At 38.5% G+C, this 23,583-nt stretch overlaps 1 protein-coding gene across 4 annotated transcripts in view; it reads right to left on the reverse strand.

Annotated features, from left to right (window-relative positions):
* The window catches only part of GANC (glucosidase alpha, neutral C), a 64,649-nt gene that overhangs the window by 27,011 nt on the left and 14,055 nt on the right, over positions 1-23,583 (reverse strand). For 3 of the 4 annotated variants that reach the window (XM_043919368.1, XM_043919370.1, XM_043919367.1), the window contains exons 6-13: positions 18,195-18,377; positions 12,435-12,483; positions 10,363-10,429; positions 8,820-8,916; positions 7,348-7,528; positions 6,966-7,119; positions 3,228-3,463; positions 374-500 (exon numbers count right to left, since the gene is read on the reverse strand). In XM_043919368.1, coding sequence (XP_043775303.1) covers positions 374-500; positions 3,228-3,463; positions 6,966-7,119; positions 7,348-7,528; positions 8,820-8,916; positions 10,363-10,429; positions 12,435-12,483; positions 18,195-18,377 — 1,094 coding nt within the window. The remainder of the gene's footprint in view (positions 1-373; positions 501-3,227; positions 3,464-6,965; positions 7,120-7,347; positions 7,529-8,819; positions 8,917-10,362; positions 10,430-12,434; positions 12,484-18,194; positions 18,378-23,583) is intronic. The other variant, XM_043919369.1, reaches the window with a different exon arrangement.

Here is a 23,583-nt window from a genome sequence, read left to right on the forward strand (position 1 = left end):
CTGAGATCACTCATGAAAGGCTGGCAAGTCAAAGCTATGGGCTGTTGAGGCAAAGAAGAAGCACAGGGAGAGACATGCAGGACTCTTCTTTCTTCTTCTTCTCCTCCTGTTCTAGTTCTCTGGCTTTTAATTTTTATTTGCTAAGGGAAACAGCATGTCACTGAGGTTTGCTTATTTATTTTTCAATCATTCACTGACTTTTAAATGTATATAAAGAACATCATACCAGGTGTTAGATGAAAGATATAAAAGATGATAATACCTTTAAGGAAAGGCACCTAAAATATAGCATGTGACATCTATAAGAAATTAATGCAGCCTTCATTAATTGGGGCTAAACAGTGGATATCAGGTGAAAAAAATGACATCTTACCAGGCCAGCATACACCTTCAAAGTCTCCTCCTTCATGATTCTTCACAAAGAAGCCCTGTTCTTTGGCCTTAGCATACACTGAGTAGTTGGGATCAATCTTGATGTGGGGGTCACTAATGACCACAAGCTGTCAGAACATAAAAGGTTAAAGATCTCAGTTTCATGTAAGTCATATGTTCATTTATATGTTTTCATCATAGTTTTGGAGTTCACATACTCAAAACAACTGTGCTGTGCTTAGTCACTCAGTCATGTCTGACTCTTTGCAACCCATTAGACTGTAGCCCACCAGGCTCCTCTGTCCATGGGATATTTCAGGCAAGAATACTGGAGTGGTTACTATTCCCTTCTTCAGGGGATCTTCCCGACCCAGGGATTGAACCTGCGTCTCCTGTGTCTCCTGCATTCAGGTGGATTCTTTATCTGCCCAGCCATCAGGGAAGCCCATAACAACTACTATTACTGACACCAGTAAAATCCTATCACCTTTTATGTGCTCATGGGAATATAACTTGATATCAAAACCAGGTTTATTCTTTTTCACAGTAATTACTGTCCCTCTAATACATGTTCTAAAGATCACATTTATTAAGATTCTCTCTCTGTGGTGCTGAGTGCTTCACATAAGGATTAAGTAGGCAAGGTCTCTGCTCCCTGGATACCTAAGAGGCTAAGATAACACAAAAGCAAACATTAAAGAAAAGAGAATTATTAAAAACAAACAAAACCCCCCAAAATCCAATGGTACAGCCATATTTAGGAAGTAGTGGAGTGTTAATTGCTCATTCAACTCTTTGTGACTCCATGGACTTTAGCCCACCAGGCTCCACTGTCCATGGGATTTTTCAGACAAGAATACTAGAATGGTTGTCATTCCCTTCTCCAAGGCATCTTCCTGACCCAGGGATCAAATCCAGGTTTCCTGCATTGCAGGCAGATTCTTTACCATCTGAGCCACCAGGGAAGCATTTAGGAAGGAGGTTTGAAAAGAGCTATGATCAGAGCCCCAGGTCTTTAGCATCTTTAGCATCTCTCCTTGCCCTTCTAATACCATCACTCTCCCCTACTCGAGGGCCTGAAAACCATCTATTTGGCTAGAATAATCTTCTAATAATCATCCTTCATGTCTGTTAAAATCTACTCTATACACTGATGTTTAATTCTCCATGCTAAAAAACTTTAAAAATATTAAAATGTGGTAAGATATACATAACATAAAATTCACTATCTTAACCAGTTTTAAGCGTGCAGATAAAGAATCTGCCTGCAATGCAGGAGACATAGGAGACCTTGCAGTTCAACGGTGCATTCACAATGTTGTACAGTCAATGTCTACAACTCTTTTCATCTTGTAAAACTGAAACTCTATACCCATTAAAAACAACTTCCCATTGCCACCTCCTCTCTAGCCCTTGACAACTACCCTTTTCCTTTCTGTCGCTATGATTTTGACTGCTTTAGATATTACAGATTACTGAAATCATATAGTATTTGTCTTTTTGTGATGGGCTTATTACACTCAGCATAATGTCCTCAAAGTTCATTCATGTTGTAGTAGCATGTATCCAAACGGCCTCCCTTTCAAAGGCTGAGAAATTTTGTATTATGTGTATACACCACATTTCCTTTATCCACTCATCTGTCAGTTAGCTTTTGGGCTGCTTCCATAATAAACACCAATAAATGTTTATTAATTGGAAGATTAAGAGTTAACAGCATTGGCTTTGAACACTTGTAAAAGGCCTGGGGAGCAATAGAATGGGTTAAAAAGGCAACTTGAATTTCACGGATAGGGACTGAGGGATCTGTTCATGAGATGCATACGGGATTCTTCCCTTTTTCCTCTGTTTTTTTTCTCCTTCACTCTCTTCATTATTGTCATGACCACCACCACCACCACACCTGCCGTCTCCTTGTCCTTGTTTTCTATTTTAGTTTTTTCCTTGGCCACAGGGACAGGTAGAGTCCATCAGGGAAGCATGCAGGAAAAATAGTGTACTAAAAGAATCTGACTCCATTTCTGACTGACTGTTAAGAGCTTCAAGCCCCACCACATCTTCAGGCCCCTTTACCCTTCTGCCCCCACCTTGCATGCTGACAAAGCCCTGATGCTTCCTTCTTTGGGGCCAACAAGAAGTTCAAACCACACGAGCCCTAGTTCAACACTGTAACCACCTTAAAACCTGAGCTGGTCTCCTTTCCCAGCTCTCTTAGGCCATTTTCAGAGGTGCTTGGGAGCAGCTCTGCACCCCTAAAATGCCTATGGGATTAATTAACATTTTCATACCCTTTTGGTGCTAGTGTGATATCATCAATCTTGACATCAAATTTTGTGTGAGGTGCACCCATCACATTAGTACACGCTGGTCACAGTGAGTGGAACTGAATGGTAGGCCCCTTCATCCTTATGGGGACCTAGACCCACTAAGGCAGGGATGGATAGCGTTATTACCTTTTCACAAAAGCTTTTCTATGATCACAATTACAGTTACACTTGAAAGTACTATTTTCCGGCCTTTTTTTTACAAGATGGTTCTCGTTCACTAATGTGCTAAGGCAACTTAAACATTTTTAAATGCTCTGCAATGAAAAGGTTCAGAATGCTGTCTTGTGCGTACACGAATGCTAAGTCACATCAGTTGTGTGCAGCTTTTTGCGACCCCGTGGACTGTAGCCTGCTAGGCTCCTCTGTCCATGGGATTCTCCAGGCAAGGATACTGGAGTGGATTGCCATGCCTTCCTCCAGGGGATCTTTCTAGCCCAGGGAACAAACCTGCGTCTCTTACATCTCCTACGTTGGCAGGCGGGTTCTTTACCACTTGTGCCACCTGGGAAGCCCACGGGCTTATTTTACCTTACGTTTTTTGCTTCTGAGCAGATCTTGCATCCTTTTGGGGTTTGGGAATCTTTTCTTGTCCCAGGTGAAGTACCTCTTGCCCTCTGTGTGCTCTATGTCCAGCCACATGACGTCATAAGGAATGTTATGTTCATCAAATCCTGCATCCACTGCCTTTACATCCTGCTCATCTTCATAGTTCCAGCGGCATTGATGGTACCCCAGAGAAAAGAGAGGGGGCATGGCTTGTGTGCCTAAAAGGGGGAGATGACAACTGAGCCAGGTACCACCACAATGTTAACTGTACATTTGATAAGTGTTTCCTGAATCTACAAGGTCTAAGCACTGAGTCTTGCACTTAGGGCATCAAGAAGAAAGCATTTTGTTTATCCATTCATCTTTTTAAAAAATTAATTAGCTTATTTTTGGTTGCGCTGGGTCTTCGTTGCTGCACAAGGGCTTTCTCTAGTTGTGGTGAGTGGAGGCTACTCTTCTTTGCAGTGCATGGGCTTCTCATTGCGGTGGCTTCTCTTGTTGCAGAGCACAGACTCTAGATGCACAGGTTTCAGTAGTTGTGGCATGCAGGCTTTAGTTGCTCTGCAGCATGTGGAGTCTTTCTGGAGATAGAATTCATGTCTGTTGCATTGGGAGGTGAATTCTTATCCACTGTACTACCAGGAAGACCATGTTTATCCATTCATTTTTGATGAGCACTTAGCATATTTCCACTTTTGGGCTCTGGTAAATAATGCTGTAGAGATCTTTGGCATAAAAGTATCTGTTCAGTTTCCATTCAGTTCAAGTATATATCTAGGAGTGGAACTGCTGGATGAATTAGTTAGGGTTCTGTAGAGAAACAGAATCAAAAGGATATGTGTATATTATATACGTATTGATACATATACAGAGAAAGAAAACGACTGACTGATCTTAAGGAACTGATGCATGTGATTGTAGGGGCTCGTAGCTTTGGATTCTGCAGGTAGGCCAGCCTGGAGACCCAGGAAGGGCTGAAGTTGCAGCTTGAGTACAAAGACAGTCTCAAGGCAGATTCCTTTTACTTTAGGGGATGTGTGTGCTCAGTCGCTCGGTTGTGTCGTCTTTACGACCCTATGGACTGTAGCCTGCAAGGCTCCTCTGTTCATGGGATTCTCCAGGCAAGAATATTGGAGTGCGTTGCTATTTTCTCCTACAGGGTATCTTCCCAACCCAGGGATTGAACCTGTGTCTCCTGTGTTTCTTGCACTGCAGGCAAATTCTTTTACTGCTGAGTCACCGGAGAAGCCCCTCTTTAGGGGGGCTTTTTTCTCAAGGTTTTCAACTGACTGGATGAAACCCACTCACATTACAGAGTGTGAGTCTGCTTTACTCATAGTCTACGGATTTAATTCTTAATCTCATCTAAAAAATAACTTCTTAGTGACATCTAGACTAGTGTTTAGCCAAATATCTCGGCACCATGGCTTGACACACAAAATTAGTCATCATGCTGGGTCATATGGTAATTCTATGTTTAGCTTTTTGAGGAACTGCCAAACTGTTTCCACAGCAGCTGAACCATATTATGTTCCAACCAGTAACGTATGAGTTTCTAATTTCTCCACATACTCACCAGCACTTACTATTATCTCTCTCTCTCTCTTCTTTTCTGATTTAGCCATCCCAGTGGGTTTGAAGCAGTATCTCATTGCAGTTTTAATTTACCTAATGCTGTTGAGCTTCTTTTCAGGTGCTCGTTAATCCATTTGTACATCTTCTTTTGAGAAATGTCTATTTAAGCCCTTGGTTCATTAGACTGTTCAATTAGATGGTTCCTTTTTGCTGTTGAGTTATAAGAGTTCTTTATATATTCAGGATACTAGATCCTTATCATATACATGACTTGCAAATATTTTCTCCCATTCTACAGGTTGGCTTTTCACCTTCTTGATAATGTTCTTTGACTCGCAATAGTTTTTAGTTTTAAAGAAGCCCAACTTGCAACTCCCCTGGTGGTCTGGCAGTTGAGACTCCCTACTTCCACTGCAGAGGGTATGGGTTAGATCCCTCGTTGAGGAACAAAGACCCCACATATCAAGTGGCACAGCTGGAAAAAAAAAAAAGGTCCAACTTATCTGTTTTTTTCTTCTGTTGCTCATGATTTTGATGTCATAGCTAAGAATCTGTTGCCAAATTCAAGGTCATGATTTACCTGTTTTCTTATAAGAGTTCTATGACTTTAGTTCTTATATTCATTTCGTCAATCAATTTTGAGTTAATTTTTTGTATATGGTGTGAGATAAGGGTCCACCTTCATTCTTTTGCATGTTGATATCCAGTTGTCCCAGTACATGTGGTTAAGACATAATTATTTCTCCACTGAATGGTCTTGAACATTTATTGAAAATCAATAGGCCAAAGATCTATGGGTTTATTTTTAGACTCTCAGTTTTATTCCATTGGCTTATACGTCTATCCTTATGCCAGTACTGCACTGTTTGGATTACTTTAACATTGCAATAAGTTTTGAAATTAGTTTTATTTCAGGATTTTTGGCTACTCAGGCTCTTTGAAATTCCATATGAATTTGAAGATCATTTTTTCTATTACTTAAAAATGACATTGGATTTTGTCAGGGATTGTAAAACCTATAGATTGCTTTCAGTAGGATTGCCATCTTAATAATATTAAATCTTCCAATCCATGAACATGGGATTTCTTCTTATGTATCTTGGCCTTCTTTAGTTCAGGTTTTCTCTTTTCTTTTTTTTTTTTTTTTGTAGTTTTTGGCATACAGGTCTTTCACCTCCTTGGTTAAGTTTATTCCTGGGTATTTTATTCTTTTGGATGTTACTGTAAATGGAATTGTCTTCTCAATTTCATTTTTATATTGTTCATTCCTGGTGTATAGAAACACAACCAATTTTGTGTGCTGATCATGTACCATGCAACTTAGGTTAATTGTGTGTGTGTGCATGTGTATTCTTTGGGGTTTTATATCATATAGTATCACATTGTCTGTGAATAGAGATAATCTTACATTTTCCTTTCAAAGTTGGATGGTTTTTATTTCTTTTTCTTGCCTAATTTCTCTGGCTGGAACTTCAACTACAATGTTCAGTAGCAGTGGTGAAAGTGGGAAACCTCATCTGGTTTCTGATCTTAGGGGAAACCTTGCAGTCTTTCAGAATTGAGTATGAGGATAGCTGTGAATTTTTCATAAATGCCTTTTATCATGTGGAGGAAGCTTCTTGTTACTCCTAGTCTTCTGAATGTTTTTATCATGAAATAGTGTTAGATTTTGTCAAATGCTTTTTTGCGTTAATCAAAATGATCTCATATCTTTTAAAGATAAAAATGCTTTAGTGCTAATCCCAGTGGTACATTTTAATGGAGAAGAGAACATATAAAAGTTCAGATTGGGATACTGGTTACCTGAAATAAAGGTAGAGAAAGCTCAGGGATTAAAGGGGTTAAAGGTAAAGAAAGCCTAGGAGCCTTTAAGGCTCCAAGGAAGGCAGATGGGTGAACATTAGTGACTAGAGTGTGGAGATTACCAGCCCCAGTGGAATGTTTAATCATTCCACTGGTTAAAGGGAATGGGATGAGATGCTGAATGGGATGAAAGTGGAAGGATAAATGCTTGCTTCTTAAAAAGCTTGGGTAAGTTGTTTATAAATGCTATATCATGTGCTACAAATGTTAATTTACAGTGATTCTACACAGTTTAGAGGAAATACAATGGAACAAGAAACTGGCATTTCCACATGCAAGTACCTGTAAGGTATGAATACTGCTTGAAGACATCAGAAGGAGTAGGTCCTGTCAACAGAAAAACATCAATGATTCCACTCTCTGACATCCAGTGCACATCAGTTCGAGACCCGACCTTTTGTTTAGCAGCAACTGGGCCCATCTGGGTCAGTGTGTACTGAAAAAGGAATGGAATGAAAGTCTGAAAAATGTCCCTCTAACCCACAAGACCCACCCATATGTGTGTAACGGTCTGTTCCTTTGTATATACCAATAGCCTTCACTAGTTATACTGTAAAGACTCTAGTGGCAGGGGACTGCCACTAGAAATCCCTGAACTATGATTAGATTTCACTAGTTTTGTCTCTTCTATAATTATGGTATGCAGTCATGATCCATAGCTCACCTTTACAGCAGGTTCTGTTTTGATCTCCACTAGTGTTTCTGAGGCATTTAGCCAAAAAATGCCTAGAGTTCTGCCCAGTTTGTGGGCCAGGAGATAAGGCACTGAACCATAAATGCCCATTTTGTCATGTATTTTATATCCATAGACATCTAGGTTATAAAGACGGTAAGCATCACCATCACTGAAACATACAAAGAAGGATTACAAATGACCATCATGTATACATTATTAATGAATATTATAGCTCCATTCTCCCCTGCAAAGCTTCCCTTGTAGCTCAGTCAGTAAAGAACCTGGCTGCAGTGCAGGAGACCCAGGTTTGATCCCTGGGTTGGGAAGATCCCCTGGAGAAGGAGATGGTGACCCACTTCAGTATCCTTGCCTGGAAAATCTCATGGACAGAGGAGCCTTGTAGGCTGCAGTTCATGGGGTTGCAAAGAATCAGGCACGACTGAGCGACTAACACTTACTTACATCCCCTGCAAAGACTTGGGTCCTATACATCTTTCAAAGCTCAACTCTTGACCACTTCTCTAAAGGTTTCCTGACTCAATCTGGCTGAATATGATCCTCCTCCTTTGATTCCTTTGGCATTTCTTCATGCTACTATTGGCATGTGTATCTCATATCTTAAATATCTTTTCTGAGTATCTCTTGTGAGGTGAGGACCGTTTCCTATGAATCTTCCATAGTAGCATGCAAAAACTAAATTGACAGATTTGGTGAGTATTTCTCTGTCACTAAAACAAAATGATAGTGTCCTAACATGCCCCCACAGTGCTGAATAAGGAAAGATTAGGAACTGAATTGAGGTAGGAAGCATGGTTGGTGTGACAGCAACAGTTTCTGATTCACTTGTCACTATGTCTACCTATCATCTAAACAGCATCTGAACCTGGCAAATTTGACCAGACTCTTTCAGTTCTGCTACCTCTTCGTCTGATACCTCTGGCATTTTTTGGTCAATGGTGTTAGTTGGAAATAATCTCCCCAAGGGAATCCAAAGTGATATGAGATGCCACACTTTTCCACTCTAGCTCACTGTCCTTTTTTAGTAAAAGCCTTTTTCAAGGTCACTGATCTTCACAGTATATTTCCCAGGGTTCCCCAGAAAGGAACTGAAAGACAAAAGCAAAACCCGGGAAGATAATGTAACGAAGATCTTCCTGCTACTTCAACCATGAGTGTGTGCATGCTCAGTCACTCAGCTCCATGTTTTTATGTCTTCTATACTATTAAGTTCAGCATTACAGTTTTTATAATTGTCTAACTTTTGCTGAAAAACAAAATAAAAATTGAAAACCATTGCTCTGAGTGATCATTAAAGGGAAATTCTTAAAGATCTATAAGCAATATCAAAGAGGGAAAGACCAGGCACATATTAGCACTGACTCAGTTATCGCACATATTTTCTTTTCAAACTTTTCCAGTCCAGAAACCAGAGCTTCCTGTAAGAATTCTTTTCACTTTACCTTGTGTTTTTAAGTTGGTGTGATTCAGCATGTTGCGGGATTCCATAGAGATGCTCAAAACCATGCAAAGAGAAATCCAAACCAATGGAGGCAGGACCTGCAGGGACCAGGGGAGTGACTGAGTTTTGCTTCTCAATGGGACAATCAATTAATGAGATTCAGTTAACTATAAGAATAGCAAGATGACTGGACTATGGATCAAGAGACCTGAGCTGGCCCTGATCAATCACATATGCTGACTCTCTGTACTTTGTTGTATTCAGGTGTTGTGGGGATACAAAAAATGCACAAAGCAAAGTTCTGGTCACTTATTAGTTAGTTTTCTTAGCTGTGTGCTACAGTTCTCTGTGTAGCAGAGAACCAATTTTTCCCACATTTACAGTGTATTTCTTTTCTATCTGTAAAATATGATTACAAAGTTTTAGATTTTTTTCCCTAAATTTTCCTGAACTATATTGCATACTTGTTTGCTTTAGGAAGAAGAGGGTAGTGAGCACTTTTAATGCTTGCCAGATGAAAGACTGGGTGTCTTCTGCCTGATTGTTCATTCTTACTGCATACAGAACTGTGAGGTCAAGGGCACCAGGAGTACCTTTCCTAGCTCCTCAATATACACCCCCTTCCCTGTGATTGTAGACATAAAAATTTCTTTTAACCAAAGACAAAGTCCTTCATTTAACAATTATTTTAGAGATATGGGAAAAATGAAAGTAACTAGGAGAGAGAACACTGATTTAAATTTACTCTTGGGTAAAAGTATTTGACATCAAACGGTCCTTATTTGGAGGAGTTTATGGAAAGGGGTTGCTATAGATAAGATACAGAAAGGACTATAGTGTTACATAAGGGAGAGCCTTAGGGTTCCCCTATTTATAACTTTGGGCTACACTGTCATCCTGATCATTATACTAGGCTATAGAAATAGATGCTAGATCAGAGATTCTCAAGGAGTTAAGAGAAGGTCTGTTATTCTACAGGGTAGGGAGGAAGAAGAAAAGTGAGTATTTTTTCCCACTAAACAAGCCCCAAGTATTTGAAAAGTTATCTCCTAAAGAGACAAATTCCCTCCCTGCCACCTACATTCCCTAAGTCCCCCCTCACCACTAAGTGTAGTGAGAAATGTCATAGATGGTCACTCAACACTCACATGAATAGTGGGGAGGCCTGGAAAAGGCTGAGAACCACTGGCTTGAAATGTTGGAGCTAATGAGCTGGGTTTCTCATCACTTGACTCTCATAAAAACAGAATGTAGAATTTGCAATTGATTCACTGAAGAGTGCAAGCAATATACTGACCTAGGTCCCTCTATGAGACCAGAAGCTTCATGAGGCCTATATTTCTCTTACACTCCCCACAAGTCATAAGCTATTTCTCTGTTGCAATGCATTACTGAAGAATAGTGGTCCCAAATATGAGATTTCTGTTCACCTTACAGAAGTCAGGTGTTTAGGGGCCAAAGCTCAAGGGACTTTTAGATAGAAACTTTTGGCTATTTTGGAAAGAACTGTTTTGGAAAGAACACCACACCAATTTTAATTATACCATTAACTTTGACATCCACAAAATTTTCAAATTTCTCCTCCCACAGGCCCAGTTCCTCTTGATTTTCCTGTTGGCATAAAAAAGGAAAAAGATAGCAAACTAAGGCTATATATTGCAACACATGTGGTTACCACAATAGCACATTTATCTGATTAGAATACTAGACTGAGGAAATGAGCTCATCTTTTAAAAGACCAATTTGTGATATCAATATATTAAATTAGATCTGTGTTCTATATAAACGCCATTAATCATCCTTATGATCTACAGCTAACATGAATATATTTTTTATTGTGGTAAAATATATATAACTTAAAACTTACCATTTTAACCACTTTTAAGTGGCATTAAGTACATTCACATTATTGTGCAACCAACATCACATTCCGTTCTCCAGAACTTTTACATCCTTCCAAACTGAACCACTTCAACCATTAACAGTAACGCCCCATCTCCCCTCCCCCCAGCTCCTGACAACCACTTTTCTAGCTCCTGTCTTTATGAATTTGACAACTCTAGATAACCCGTATAAATAGAATCATACTGTATTTGTCCTTCTGTGACTGGCTTATTTCACTTAGTATAATATCTTCAAGATTCATCCATTTTGTAGCATATGTCAGAACTGCCTTCCTTTTTAAGGCTGAATAATATTCCACTGTGTGTACATACCTCATTTTGTGTGTGCATTCATCAGTCAATGACTCTTGGATTGCTGGATTGCTTCTACCTTTGGGCTACTGTGAATACTATTCTGCTATGAACATAGGTATACAAATATCTGTTTGAGCCCCGCTTTTACTTCTGGATATATATCCATAAATGTAATTGCTGGATCATATTGTAATTCTATGTTTAATTGTTTAGGAACTGTCACACCATTTGACATGAATATCTTTACAAGAGCCAAAATGATGGGAAAGCACTTTGAAAAATGTAGTTTTTATGTAGGTAAAGCAAAACATTTAGAGTCAAATAACCTGGGTCTCCTTTGAGAGACTCTAAGCAAAGATTTTTGGCTGAGACGAGCACTTTCTCTCACCAGCTTCAATTAGCCAGACTACTGGCGGTGTTCCTATGCTGGGGGGAGAGGTCACCTGGGACGGTGATTGCTCAGGTTTGCAATCTTCTGATCTAGAGCTATCAATGTCCTAGCTTTACAGAAGTCTCTTTTTCTCTGGCAAAATGAGAAGTTTTAAAAGAACTGTGTGTGTATATAAAAAGCACATTTCTTTTTTAAAAATGAGCTATTTTCCTGTTTCTAGGTTGTTTCTTTATAATGAAAGCCTCTGTAAAGTGAGTCTGTGTGTTGTGTGTTGGGTTCTTTAAAATCACGCCTGAATTCTTGATGCAGGGATTATCATCCTGAGGTCAGATAGGTTTTAAAGTTTGTGAACTCCCTGAAATAGTATGAAAAAAATTTTTTTTTTTCTACAGAGATGGTTCATAGCTTTCATTAGATTCTTGTAATGGGGTGTTTGACTCAAAACCACTACCTAAGCTATCTGACTAGAGCTCTCCCCAAAGCTGGTCTAGTGTATTAGTGCAAAGCTGTGTAAGGCACAATAACCATGTTAGTTGTTCTTAAGGGTCAGTATTGGTCAGTTCTCAAGAGGAAGAAGCATTTGTCTTATTAAACTGGAAATGTTTTTCACCTTCCTGATGACCATAGCTACTGTTAGAGACCCTTTGAAGATGCATGTGGCTTTGGATGAAGACGTTTCCAGAATGTCCATTCTCCGGAACTCAGCGAAAATAATCTTTTAGACAGAAATCAGACCATGGATCTCTGCTGAAGACCTTTCCACAGTTTTTCCTTGTTCTTAAAGTACAAAAAGGTTAATGTGACTTGGAAGAATGTAAGCTCCATGATAATGAGGGAATTAGATTAGTTCGATGATATACCACCAACTCCTTGAACAGTGCCTGGCCTACAGGAGGTCCCATTTATATATAGTAGAGCATTGACCAACTACCCATCTGTATAAGGGAAGAACAGACCCACTATATTTGTATAATGATGATAATAGTGGGAAAGATTTTAAAAAGATAAATTGCTCTATGTAGATTACCTGAGTGGTATCAATTGATGCATCCTCCTCATTTTTCTTGGTAGCTCTGTTGTAATGTAAAAAAGCTGTGTCACTCATGGCAGGACTGACAATTTGCTCAATGATAAAAGATTTTCATTTCTAACTTTTGAGACCCCATACGTTACATCCTTTAACTTACTAAAAATAATATCATTATAAAAAGAAGTTTACAAAATTAAACATTTATGGTGAACATTACCAAGAGCTTGATATCTTATACAAATGTAGACAGATTTTAATTTTCTTGTTAACTCTTTTAAAAATACATTAATCAGTTTTTTATTGTAATACATGCTCATAATACTAACATAAGCAAGATAAAACACAGTTCCTCTTATGCAGTATTACCCTAGTATGGAGCAACATGATGCACCATCTTCCAGGATGATTGTGACAACTTACTCTAACATCTATTAGTTGTATTTGAGGGCTCATTTCTTCCCATTCTTAACAATACTAGACTTTATGGATTTTTTTAAACTCTTTGACAATCTAAAATTTTAGAAAAGATAATGCATTTCAAATTGAATTTATACCATAAGTGAAGCAGACTACCTTTTTATACATTAAATGGTTATTTATAATCTGTAAATTATCTATTTATACTCATTATACAATAATCTTTTCTTTAGTGTAAAATGCAGCATACATATAGAAGGTATGTAATGTATGTGCAGAGTTTAAAGACTAATACTAAAGTGAACGACTATGAACCCACTAGTGAGCATAAACAACAGAAATTACTTGCTCCTTTGGAGTTCCTCTGTGCCTCTCTTCAAATGCGTCTGTCTCCCTAATATTTGCATTCAATGCTACAGATTTCACTCTTCAGTACTGCTTTTGCTGCAGCCTACAAATTTTGATAAGTTGTATTTTAATTTTCTTTTAGTTTGAAATATTCTTTGTTTTAGATTTCTTCTTTGTGCTACTAAGAAGCATGTTGCTTAATCTTCAAGTATTTTGGAATTTTCCAGCTTTCTGTTGTTGAATTCTACTTTAATTGCATTAAATTAATGCAAATCATGCTGGCACAGTATGATTTCTATTTGTTTAAATTTCTTAAGGTGTGTTTTATGACACAAAATATGGTCTTGGTGAATGTTCCATGTGAATTTAAGAAGAATGTGTATTCTACTGTTGTTGTATGAAGGAGACTATGGATGTCAATTATATCCAGTTGATTGATGGTGCTTTTGAATTAGAATATGTCCTTACTGATTTTCTCTCTGATGGCTCTGTCCATTCCTGATGGAAGTGTGTTAAGGTCTCTAATTATAATAGTGAGTGAAAGTCACTCAGTCATGTTCAACTCTTTGCGACCCCATGGACTATACAGTCCACAGAATTCTCCAGGCCAGAATATTGGAGTGGGTAGCCATTCACTTCTCCAGGAGATCTTTGCAACCCAGGGATTGAACACAGGTCTCCTGCATTACAGGTGGATTCTTTACCAGCTGAGCCACCAGGGAAGCCCAATTATAATAGTGGATTCATCTATTTCTCTTTGCAGTTCTATATTCTTGCCTTAAGTATTTTGATACTCTGTTGTTAGGCACATACACATTAAGGATTGTTGTTTTCTCAGGGAATTGACCCCTTTATCATTATGTAATGGCATTCTTTATCCCTAACAACTTCCCCTGTTTTGAAGTAAGCTCTTTCTGAAATTAATAAAACTATTCTATTTTCTTTTTTAAAAGATCATAATGCTCTATAATTTATTGGAGGAAAAAAGAATTGTTTTGTGATATTTAGGAGGAAAAAACAGCTTACTTACAAGTAAAATTCTTTCTCTTTGAAATGAGTCAGTAAAAAAGAAAACAATCTTTATTATATAAAATAGCATCTTAATGTAGCACACAAGAATATATTTTTGGATTTAAAAACATAGTTATGCCATCAGCAGCATTCAGAATTAGCTGAGTATCTATACGATTACAAAAATTGATTCTTGTTCTAAGAAAAGTGTTTTAAAAGCTCATCATATTAGAATAGGCACAATATTCTGAAGACATATAAATTTCCCATGGGCTTTTGAACATCCTTAACAATTACTTTGCCAACAAAGGTCCATCTGGTCAAGGCCATGGTTTTTCCAGTGGTCATGTATGGATGTGAGAGTTGGACTGTGAAGAAAGCTGAGCACCGAAAAATTGATGCTTTTGAACTGTGGTGTTGGAGAAGACTCTTGAGAGTCCCTTGGACTGCAAGGAGATCCAATCAGTCCATCCTAAAGGAGATCAGTCCTGGGTGGTCATTGGAAGGACTGATGCTGAAGCTGAAACTCCAGTACTTTGACCACCTGATGTGAAGAGCTAACTCATTGGAAAAGACCCTGATGCTGGGAGGGATTGGGGGCAGGAGGAGAAGGGGACGACAGAAGATGAGATGGCTAGATGGCATCACCAACTCGATGGGCATGAGTGTGAGTAAACTCCGGGAGTTGGTGATGGACAGGGAGGCCTGGCGTGCTGCGATTCATGGGGTCGCAAAGAGTCAGACACGACTGAGCGACTGAACTGACTGACCCTCAACTTCACAATCGGAATGTATAAAAGCAATGGAAGATCAGAGTTCAGAGGTTGTTTATTTTTCCTTTCCTTGTTCAAAGTGTCTAAAACAAGCAAATACATTGAAAGAGGCAATATAAACACTTTTCACAGCAGAAGATCACCAGATTGCATGTAAACTATGGTTCCCCTTTAGGATATTACACAAGGACAAAGTTTGTCTGCACTTAGAATAAGGCTTTTACCTCTTCTTGCAGCATGAAAGTTCAATAGACAGGGGACAACATTCTGCCAGAGACCAATCTCAATCTAATCTCCAAGAATGACTCCTAAGGATGCACAAGAATATTAAGTCTAGGCTACCATTTATATCAGGGAACTTTTGTCCATCTATGTATATTTTTTGGTGCTGTTCATTAGATGTAGTGACATTATTTTGTTGTGAATATACATATCAGTCATAATTGTTTATTATGATGCTGTGGATTGATTTTTCACTTCAAATAGCCATGTTCCTCCTGTCTAGTGAACTCACTCTTCCCTGGTTTCAGCTCATCCTGTCTATAGAGGGGAAAAAAAAATTTTTTTTTTTAACATATCCAAGCCCAGTATCAGTTTATCAGCTCCTGCCTATGAAGGACATAATTTTATTTGGTCAAATTACATTAACAATATGGTTGGCCTGTTAAACTTTAGCCATTTTAATAGATGTGTGGTAGTATGTCACTGTGGTTTAATTTGTAATTCTCTAATAAAAATGGCATTGGACATATTTTTCAAGTGCTTATTTGTCACTTGTACATCTTTGGTGAAATATCTGTCTAAATCTATTACTTTCCTGTTAAATTTTGAGAGTTCTTTCTACAGTATACATACAACTTGTTGATCATATATACGTTTACAAATATTTTTCCTTAGTCTATGACTTATCTTTGCATTCTCTTCATATGGTCTTTGAATGTGCAGGCATTTTTACTTTTGTTTATGTTCATTTAACCATATTTCTTCTTTTGTGGATCATGCTTTTGGTGTAATATCTAAGACCTCTGCCTAATCCAAGGTCATCAAGATTTTCTGATGTTGTTGTCTAGAAGTTTTATGGTCTTAGATTTTACATTTAAGACTATATTATCTTTTGAATAATTTTATTTTTTGATTTTTCATTCTTGTTTGTGGCAACTTCTGAGCTCCTCACATGCCAAACTGGAAATTGCAAATTCTTGCCTTTTCAATTTGTTCAAGATTTTGTTGTTGTTGTTGTTGTTTGTATTTTGTTTTTGTGGCTATAATAAAGTTTAAAATTTCTAAGTAATCAAATCCATCTTTTTCCTTACAGCTCTTCAGTTTCTACCACACTAATACAATTAAAAATATTCTATATTTTCTCTTATTTTTATTTTTTAAAATTATTTATTTTTAATTTTTGGCTGCAATTGATCTTCATTGCTGTGAATGGGCTTTCTCTAGCTGCAGCATGCTGGGGCTGCTGTTTGTTGTGGTGTGTGAGCTTCTCACTGTGGTGGCTTCTCTTCTTGTGGAGCACAGGCTCTAGAGGCATGGGTTTCTGTTGTTATGGCTCACTGGCTTACTAGTTGTAGCTCATGGGTTCTAGAGCGCAGGCTCAGTAACTGTGGTGTAGGGGCTTAGTTGCTCCACGGCATGTGGAATCTTCCCGGACCAGGGATTAAACCTGTGTCCCCTGCATTGGCAGGTGGACTCTTATTCACTGTACCACCAGGAAAGTCCTGGAATTCATTTTTGCTAATGTTTTGAGGTTAAGACCTAACTTAAATTTTTTCCCCTAGGTGGATAATCTAATTTTTCTAACACAAACATAAATAAAAATGATAGAAATATAAACTAGTACACAACCTGTATGGGAGGCAATTTGGAAACATTTATCAAAATAACAGATGTACAACCATTTGATCAGAAATTATACTTCTATGACTCTGGTCTATGGATATATTTGCATGTATGCAAAATGACACACATACAAGGTTAGTCATGAAGTAAGTAGTTGTAAAACAAGATCAGAAATGACTTTAAAGTCCACTAGTAGAGATTTACTCAATGAAGCCGTATAGTGTAACCATATAATAGAAATGATGTAGCTGCTTTAAAGAAGTTAGAAACTACCACATTGCTAAAGGAAAAAAAAAGGGAGGTAGAGAATAATGTGTATCATTTGCGTCAGGAAAGGAAAAAATAAAGAATACATTAGTTTTACTGTATAGGCATTAATTATCTCTAGAAGGATACATAGAAAACTGGAAACATTGATTACTTTCAAACATGGAACTAGGTAACTCAAAGGACAAATGGTGAGGGAGACTTTACTGGGTTTTATTAAAAAGCCCAACTTAGAAATCACCCCTAAAACAAAATAATAGGAGTTTATTAAAAGGAAAAATGCTTTAAAGTTAATATTTTTAATATAAATAAACAACAAAATATAAATAACAGACACACAGGGATTTATTATGCTGTTAGTATTTCAGTCAAAAAAAGTAAACTGAATTAAAATCATAAGGTACTAACAGTAGGAGTGGCAGGATTATGGGTATTTTAATTTTTTCTTCTTTTCAATATTTTATATTTAGTGTATAATGAACACATTTCTGTGATAAAATAAAAATTTTAACAGTAAACTTTAAAAACAGAAATTAGCTGAGACTCAGGAAAAAATCACTATGTTGAATGCTTTCTGAAGCTCATGTAAGATGTTCATTATTTGAATAAAAATAGTACTATAGACTGGAGGATTTAAAAACAATATTGGTAAAAATGGATGAAAAATCTCCTTCTACAATTATCTTCCAATTCATGTGACCCACACACAAACAGCTTTAATCAAGTGGTTGGCTCCAGAAAATTCCTAGGCAACTATTCAAGTCTAAGGTAACTCATGTTATTGTAAGGGGGATAAAGTGAAATTCTGAAGAGATGTTAGTTCACATTAACATTTATCAAGTTAACAGGGTCCTTTTTTAGAAGGTGTAGGGTAGAGAATGTCATCAGTCAAAAATATAGGATGTGTTAAGAGTACCACCTTTGCAAATGTCTGGGAATAACTTTTGTCATCAAGCCTGCATTAGTCTGTACAGGTGAAAAGATGAAGTTTCTCAGAACAATATTCTAACAAATAAAAAAAAAATCAATTTTCTATGGAGACATAGTCACAATCAGATTTTAAGTTCTATATGTATTAAGTAATGTGCAAAAATACCTTTGCTTGGGAGGAATCTGCAGCTGCTCAAAGTATAATTGGCCCAGGGAGTTTATGCTCATTACAACCTCTTCTTCAGATACCAAGTCGACCTTGAATGGGTTTGCCGTGATGTGACACTTCAGATCTCCTTTTCCACTTGCCAACACCAGACTGCCTGTATCCCCTGGGCAAGAAGTCAGCCTGGAAAACAAGGCAGGGAGAGAAAAACAAATTGTTCTAAGTTTATGTGGCTCAGTGCAAGTCTCAGTTCAAATCAGTAAATCAACATTCATGTGACATAGCATGACAAGGCAGTGGAAAGCTGTAATTCGGAGTGTGAGCTTTGGTGTCAGAAAGCCTGGATTGAACATAGCTCTAATATGCACTAGGTGTGTAACTTTAGACAGGTTAATCTTTTCCAGTTCTTGGTTTCCTCATCTGTAAAGTGGAAATGATAAAAGCGAGAACAAACATAGCTTTCTGAGGATTCAACGAGACCACACATATAAATGAGATCACACAGTGCCTGGAACATAGTAAGTGCTCAGTAAATGTTGACTATCAAGTGAAAGAGGAGAGTGAAAAAGTTGGCTTAAAGCTCAACATTCAGAAAACTAAAATCATGGCATCAGGTTCCATCACTTCATGGCAGATAGATGGGGAAACAGTGGAAACAGTGGCTGACTTTATTTTTCTGGGCTCCAAAATCACTGCAGATGGTGATTGCAGCTATGAAATTAAAAGACGCTTACTCCTTGGAAGTAAAGTTATGACCAACCTAGACAGTATATTCAAAAGCAGAGACATTACTTTGCCAACAAAGGTCCGTCTAGTCAAGGTTATTGTTTTTCCAGTGGTCATATATGGATGTGAGAGTTGGACTATAAAGAAAGCTGAGTGCAGAAGAATTGATGCTTTTGAACTGTGGTGTTGGAGAAGACTCTTGAGAGTCCCTTGGACTGCAAGGAGATCCAACCAGTCCATCCTAAAGGAGATCAGTCCTGGGTGTTCATTGGAGGGACTGATGCTGAAGCTGAAGCCCCAGTACTTTGGCCACCTGATGCGAAGAGCTGACTTATTTGAAAAGACTCTGATGCTGGGAAAGGTTGAGGGCAGGAGGTGAAGGGGATGACAGAGGATGAAATGGTTGGATGGCATCATCGACTCGACAGACATGGGTTTGGGTGGACTCTAGGAGTTGGTGATGGACAGGGAGGCCTGGCGTGCTGTGGTTCATGGGGTCGCAAAGAGTCAGACATGACTGAGCGACTGAACTGAACTGAACTGATCATCACCATTATTATTACCTTGGTCTGGACAGTCTAGGAAAACACTTTGGTGCATAGAATTTAAACATTTTTCTTTTCCTTCTCTCATTCTAACCATACATGCAGAAACTGAGGAAATAACACAGATTGGGTTATTATCCATTCAGTCCACAGTGAGATGGAAAGGTCAAACTTTTATGTATTTATCACCTGACTTCCATCAGCCCCCAGTTGACAGGTAGACTTCTGGGATGTTTTAGATCCCCCAGGAGTTATGTAAGCTCAGAGGCAGCACTTAAAACCCTAGGTCTAGATATTTCTTTTTCTAGTGCATAGTTACCCTGGTAAATGGTCACAGGTCTCTTTAGGGAGGATTAAAAGGGACAGGTTATAATCTTATTATATCCTTGCAAAATCCTCCTCCATGGGTTCTAGGCCTTCTCCTCAAGTAAGATGCTTGGGTTCTGGAAACTAATTCCATTGATTGAGAGATTGTGTCTCACTGTTTATCAAATCTAAATAGAATTCTTTTGATTAGTCTATCAAGTAGGACTTTAGCCCATCTATTTCAGTCTAATGGACTCTGACATATTGTTCACTGCCCTGAGGGTTGAGCCATTCTGAGTACCACACAGGCCCTGCTGCACGTTAAGGAAATTGTCCACCTTGTCTCCAACAACTAAATGCTGCTACTTTGACTTTGCTATTTACAGTCTCATCATCTCCACTGAAACCAGGGACCCTGTTTTAATGGTACCATTTCCACCATCGTCTCTAGCTCAGAAAAGACATTAACTCACTATAATGTTTTCCAAGTGTTACCTCACCAATATATTTCTCAGTGAAGACTAGTGTCTTTTGGGTTCTTTGGAGAACAGAGTTAGGGGCTAGATGAGGTGGCTGCATATGACATACCCACTTCAACATTTCTATTTCTCTAAGTCTATGAATTATTTCTTCTACACTGTGCCAAGGAATTTCTGGTATCTCAGCTTCATTCAGCAGAATCCATAGCTGACTCTACAGATTATACTTAGCCAATCAAGCAAATAATTAGAACCTCTTTCAGCTGTCCTGGATAGCATATCAAATCTGAATTCTCTGATTTATTTCAGTAAATTTAGCATGATCCTAAAATTATGTTGCTTCCTTCCAGTCTAGGAGTCCTTCAGAAACCATCACCATGCCTATTTCCCAGGTTTTTGCCAATATAAAATCTTCTAATTCTTTAGGTACCTCCTGGGTTCGACTGTAATTGGCTCCCTGGGCATGTTGGGGTCTGACTCTGACAGTGGATCTGGAGGCAGTGAAAGGCAGTAGGAGAGAAGCGCAGGGAGCACTGGGATCCCGTGGCATAGTATATTTCAGGTGAGGTCAACACGGAGTGTCCCAGCAAGGTAATGCCAGCCTCATCAGAGGAGAAGGCGAGTCTTTAGCTGAACTGGGAGGCTCAGTGGAATTCTGTGTTTAGGTACTCAGAGTTATCCAAATCTTCCCAGATGTTGCTATTCAATTTTGAGGAGTCCTATCTTTTCACAGTTGATGCCCTAAATTCATAGACCTGATAAAGCTCTGAATTCAACTTACACTTCAATTCAGCAAACCATAGAATCTAACCCTGTATCTGACTTTCAGCTACAAGTACTCTGTAGTTACAAGGACTCTATACATATAAGAGATGTGTAAGATGGTCATAGAAACCTATTAGGTTTCTGACAATATCTTGAGCTAAGAATTTAAAAGCCTGAAACTATTGTTCTCTTTAAGTTCTTCAGTGAAATTAGTAACAACCTGGCCACCTCAGCATTTTGAATTTTGTATGACAATCGGGTGATGCTGTGGCCCCACCACTTGGTCTGCCAGAGCCACACTTTCAATAGGCACTTGATTTCAGGTGACCACAAGTAGTAATTTAAGTGACTTTGCCAGAGAATGCTGTGGTTTATTGCTAGTTACACTAGTTTGCTAGAGCTGCTACCGCAGACTGGGTGACTTAAACACAAGAAATTTATTTTCTCACAATTCTAGAGGCTGGAAGTCCTAGATCAAAGTGTCAGCAGGTTTGCTTTCTTCTGAGGCCTTTCTTCTTGGCTTGCAGATGGCCATCCTCTTGCTGTGTCTTCACAAAGCCATCCTTCTGTGTTACCTGAATCCTAATTGTCTCCTCTTATAGAACATCAATCAGTCACACTGGATCAGAGCCCACCCTAATGACCCTATTGTAACTTAATTACCTGTTCAAAGGCCCTATCTCTGAACAGTCACATTCTGAGGTATAAAGACTTAGGGTTTCAACATATGAGTCTGCGGGGAGGGTAGTGTTCAGCCCCAAACACTAATATTGCATTGTCTAATGAAAACCTCACTACCTTCAGATCCAACTAGATCAGCTAATTAAGCTCATGTTTCAATCCTTGAGGATCTGTTGTTTATATTCATTTCTGATACCAACAATTATGTCAGTTAAGATTCAACTGTAGATAACGGAAACAATTCTGGCCATTTTAAGCAGAAAGGAAATGACTTAATATGGGGAAATTATGAGCTTACAATAGCATGGAAGTTTTGAAGTAGCTGGTTCCTGGCTGAGTGCTCAGTAATGACCCCTAGGACAATACCACATAACTGTAGACCAACAGAACTTCTCTCTCAGCTGGAAACAGGAAGTTGGGTAAAGAGAAGTTAATGTGGCAATGGCTGGACTCCAGGATCATGCCATCTTAGATGCAATCCAGAGATTAAGAAACCACTGCCCTAACTAGTGGCTCTAGAGTCATTCTATATATATAGAGTCATTCTATAGCTGCCAAGTTCAGTTCAGTTCAGTCGCTCAGTCATGTCCGACTCCTTGCAACCCCATGAACTGCAGCACGCCAGGCCTCCCTGTCCATCACCAACTCCCAGAGTCCACCCAAACCCATGTCCATTGTGTTGGTGATGCCATCCAACCATCTCATCCTCTGTCATCCCCTTCTCCTCCTGCTCTCAACCTTTCCAAGCATCAGAGTCTTTTCAAATGAGTCAGCTCTTCACATCAGGTGGCCAAAGGATTGGAGTTTCAGCTTCAGCATCAGTCCTTCCAATGAACACCCAAGACTGATCTCCTTTAGGATGGACTGGTTGGATCTCCTTGCAGTCCAAGGGACTCTCAAGAGTCTTCTCCAACACCACAGTTCAAAAGCATCAATTCTTCTGCGTTCAGCTTTCTTTATAGTCCAACTCTCACACCCATACATGGCTACTGGAAAAACCATAGACTAGACGGACCTTTGTTGGCAAAGTAATGTCTCTGCTTTTGAATATGCTGTCTAGGTTGGTCATAACTTTCCTTCCAAGGAGTAAATGTCTTTTAATTTCATAGCTGCAATCACCATCTGCAGTGATTTTGGAGCCCAGAAAAATAAAGTCAGCCACTGTTTCCACTGTTTCCCCATGCTGCCAATGCATACCAGCAAAATGGGAAACTCAGTTCTGAGATCAAGATAACTCTATGGAACCTAAAATACACCAGAAACTAGCTACATGTGAGTCTGGGAAATGGAGAAATGCAGTTTTTAGCTTTCTAGTTACTACAGTAGCCAAAAGCCCTCTAGAAAGAGGTTGAAATAGAAGCAAAACTGAAACTAATATAACATATTTACTACCCAAAGCTAATATCACCCTGACTCCAAAACCTGGGCAAAGATACCACAGAAAAAGAAAACTACAGACCAATTTTACTTATGAACATAGATGTAAAAATGTTAAAGATCTACTAGTAAAATGAATCATCCAGGAGAGTAAAAACTAATGTGACCAAGAAGAAACACACACATACACACTCTCATTTGCCAAACTGCAAAGCCTTGAGAATAGTTTCTTTTTTTTAAATTTATTTGCTTTAATTGGAGAATAATTACTTTACAATATTGTGGTGGTTTTTGCCATTCATCTACATGAATCAGCCATGGGTGCGCATGTGTCTCCTAAGTTCTTGGCATATTGTAATGACTCAGTGATATATTTTAAGTTTATGATAGTTTACCATAGCTGGATTAATTTACCCTTTTAATTTATTAACTATTTATTAGATTTTCATAGAAAAATAATCCACATAAAACTATAATAATGATGTAGTGAAAATTAAAGCATCTGGCATA

The sequence above is a fragment of the Cervus elaphus genome, chromosome 12 (assembly GCF_910594005.1).
Source record: "Cervus elaphus chromosome 12, mCerEla1.1, whole genome shotgun sequence".
NCBI classification, from domain to species: Eukaryota; Metazoa; Chordata; class Mammalia; order Artiodactyla; family Cervidae; genus Cervus; species Cervus elaphus.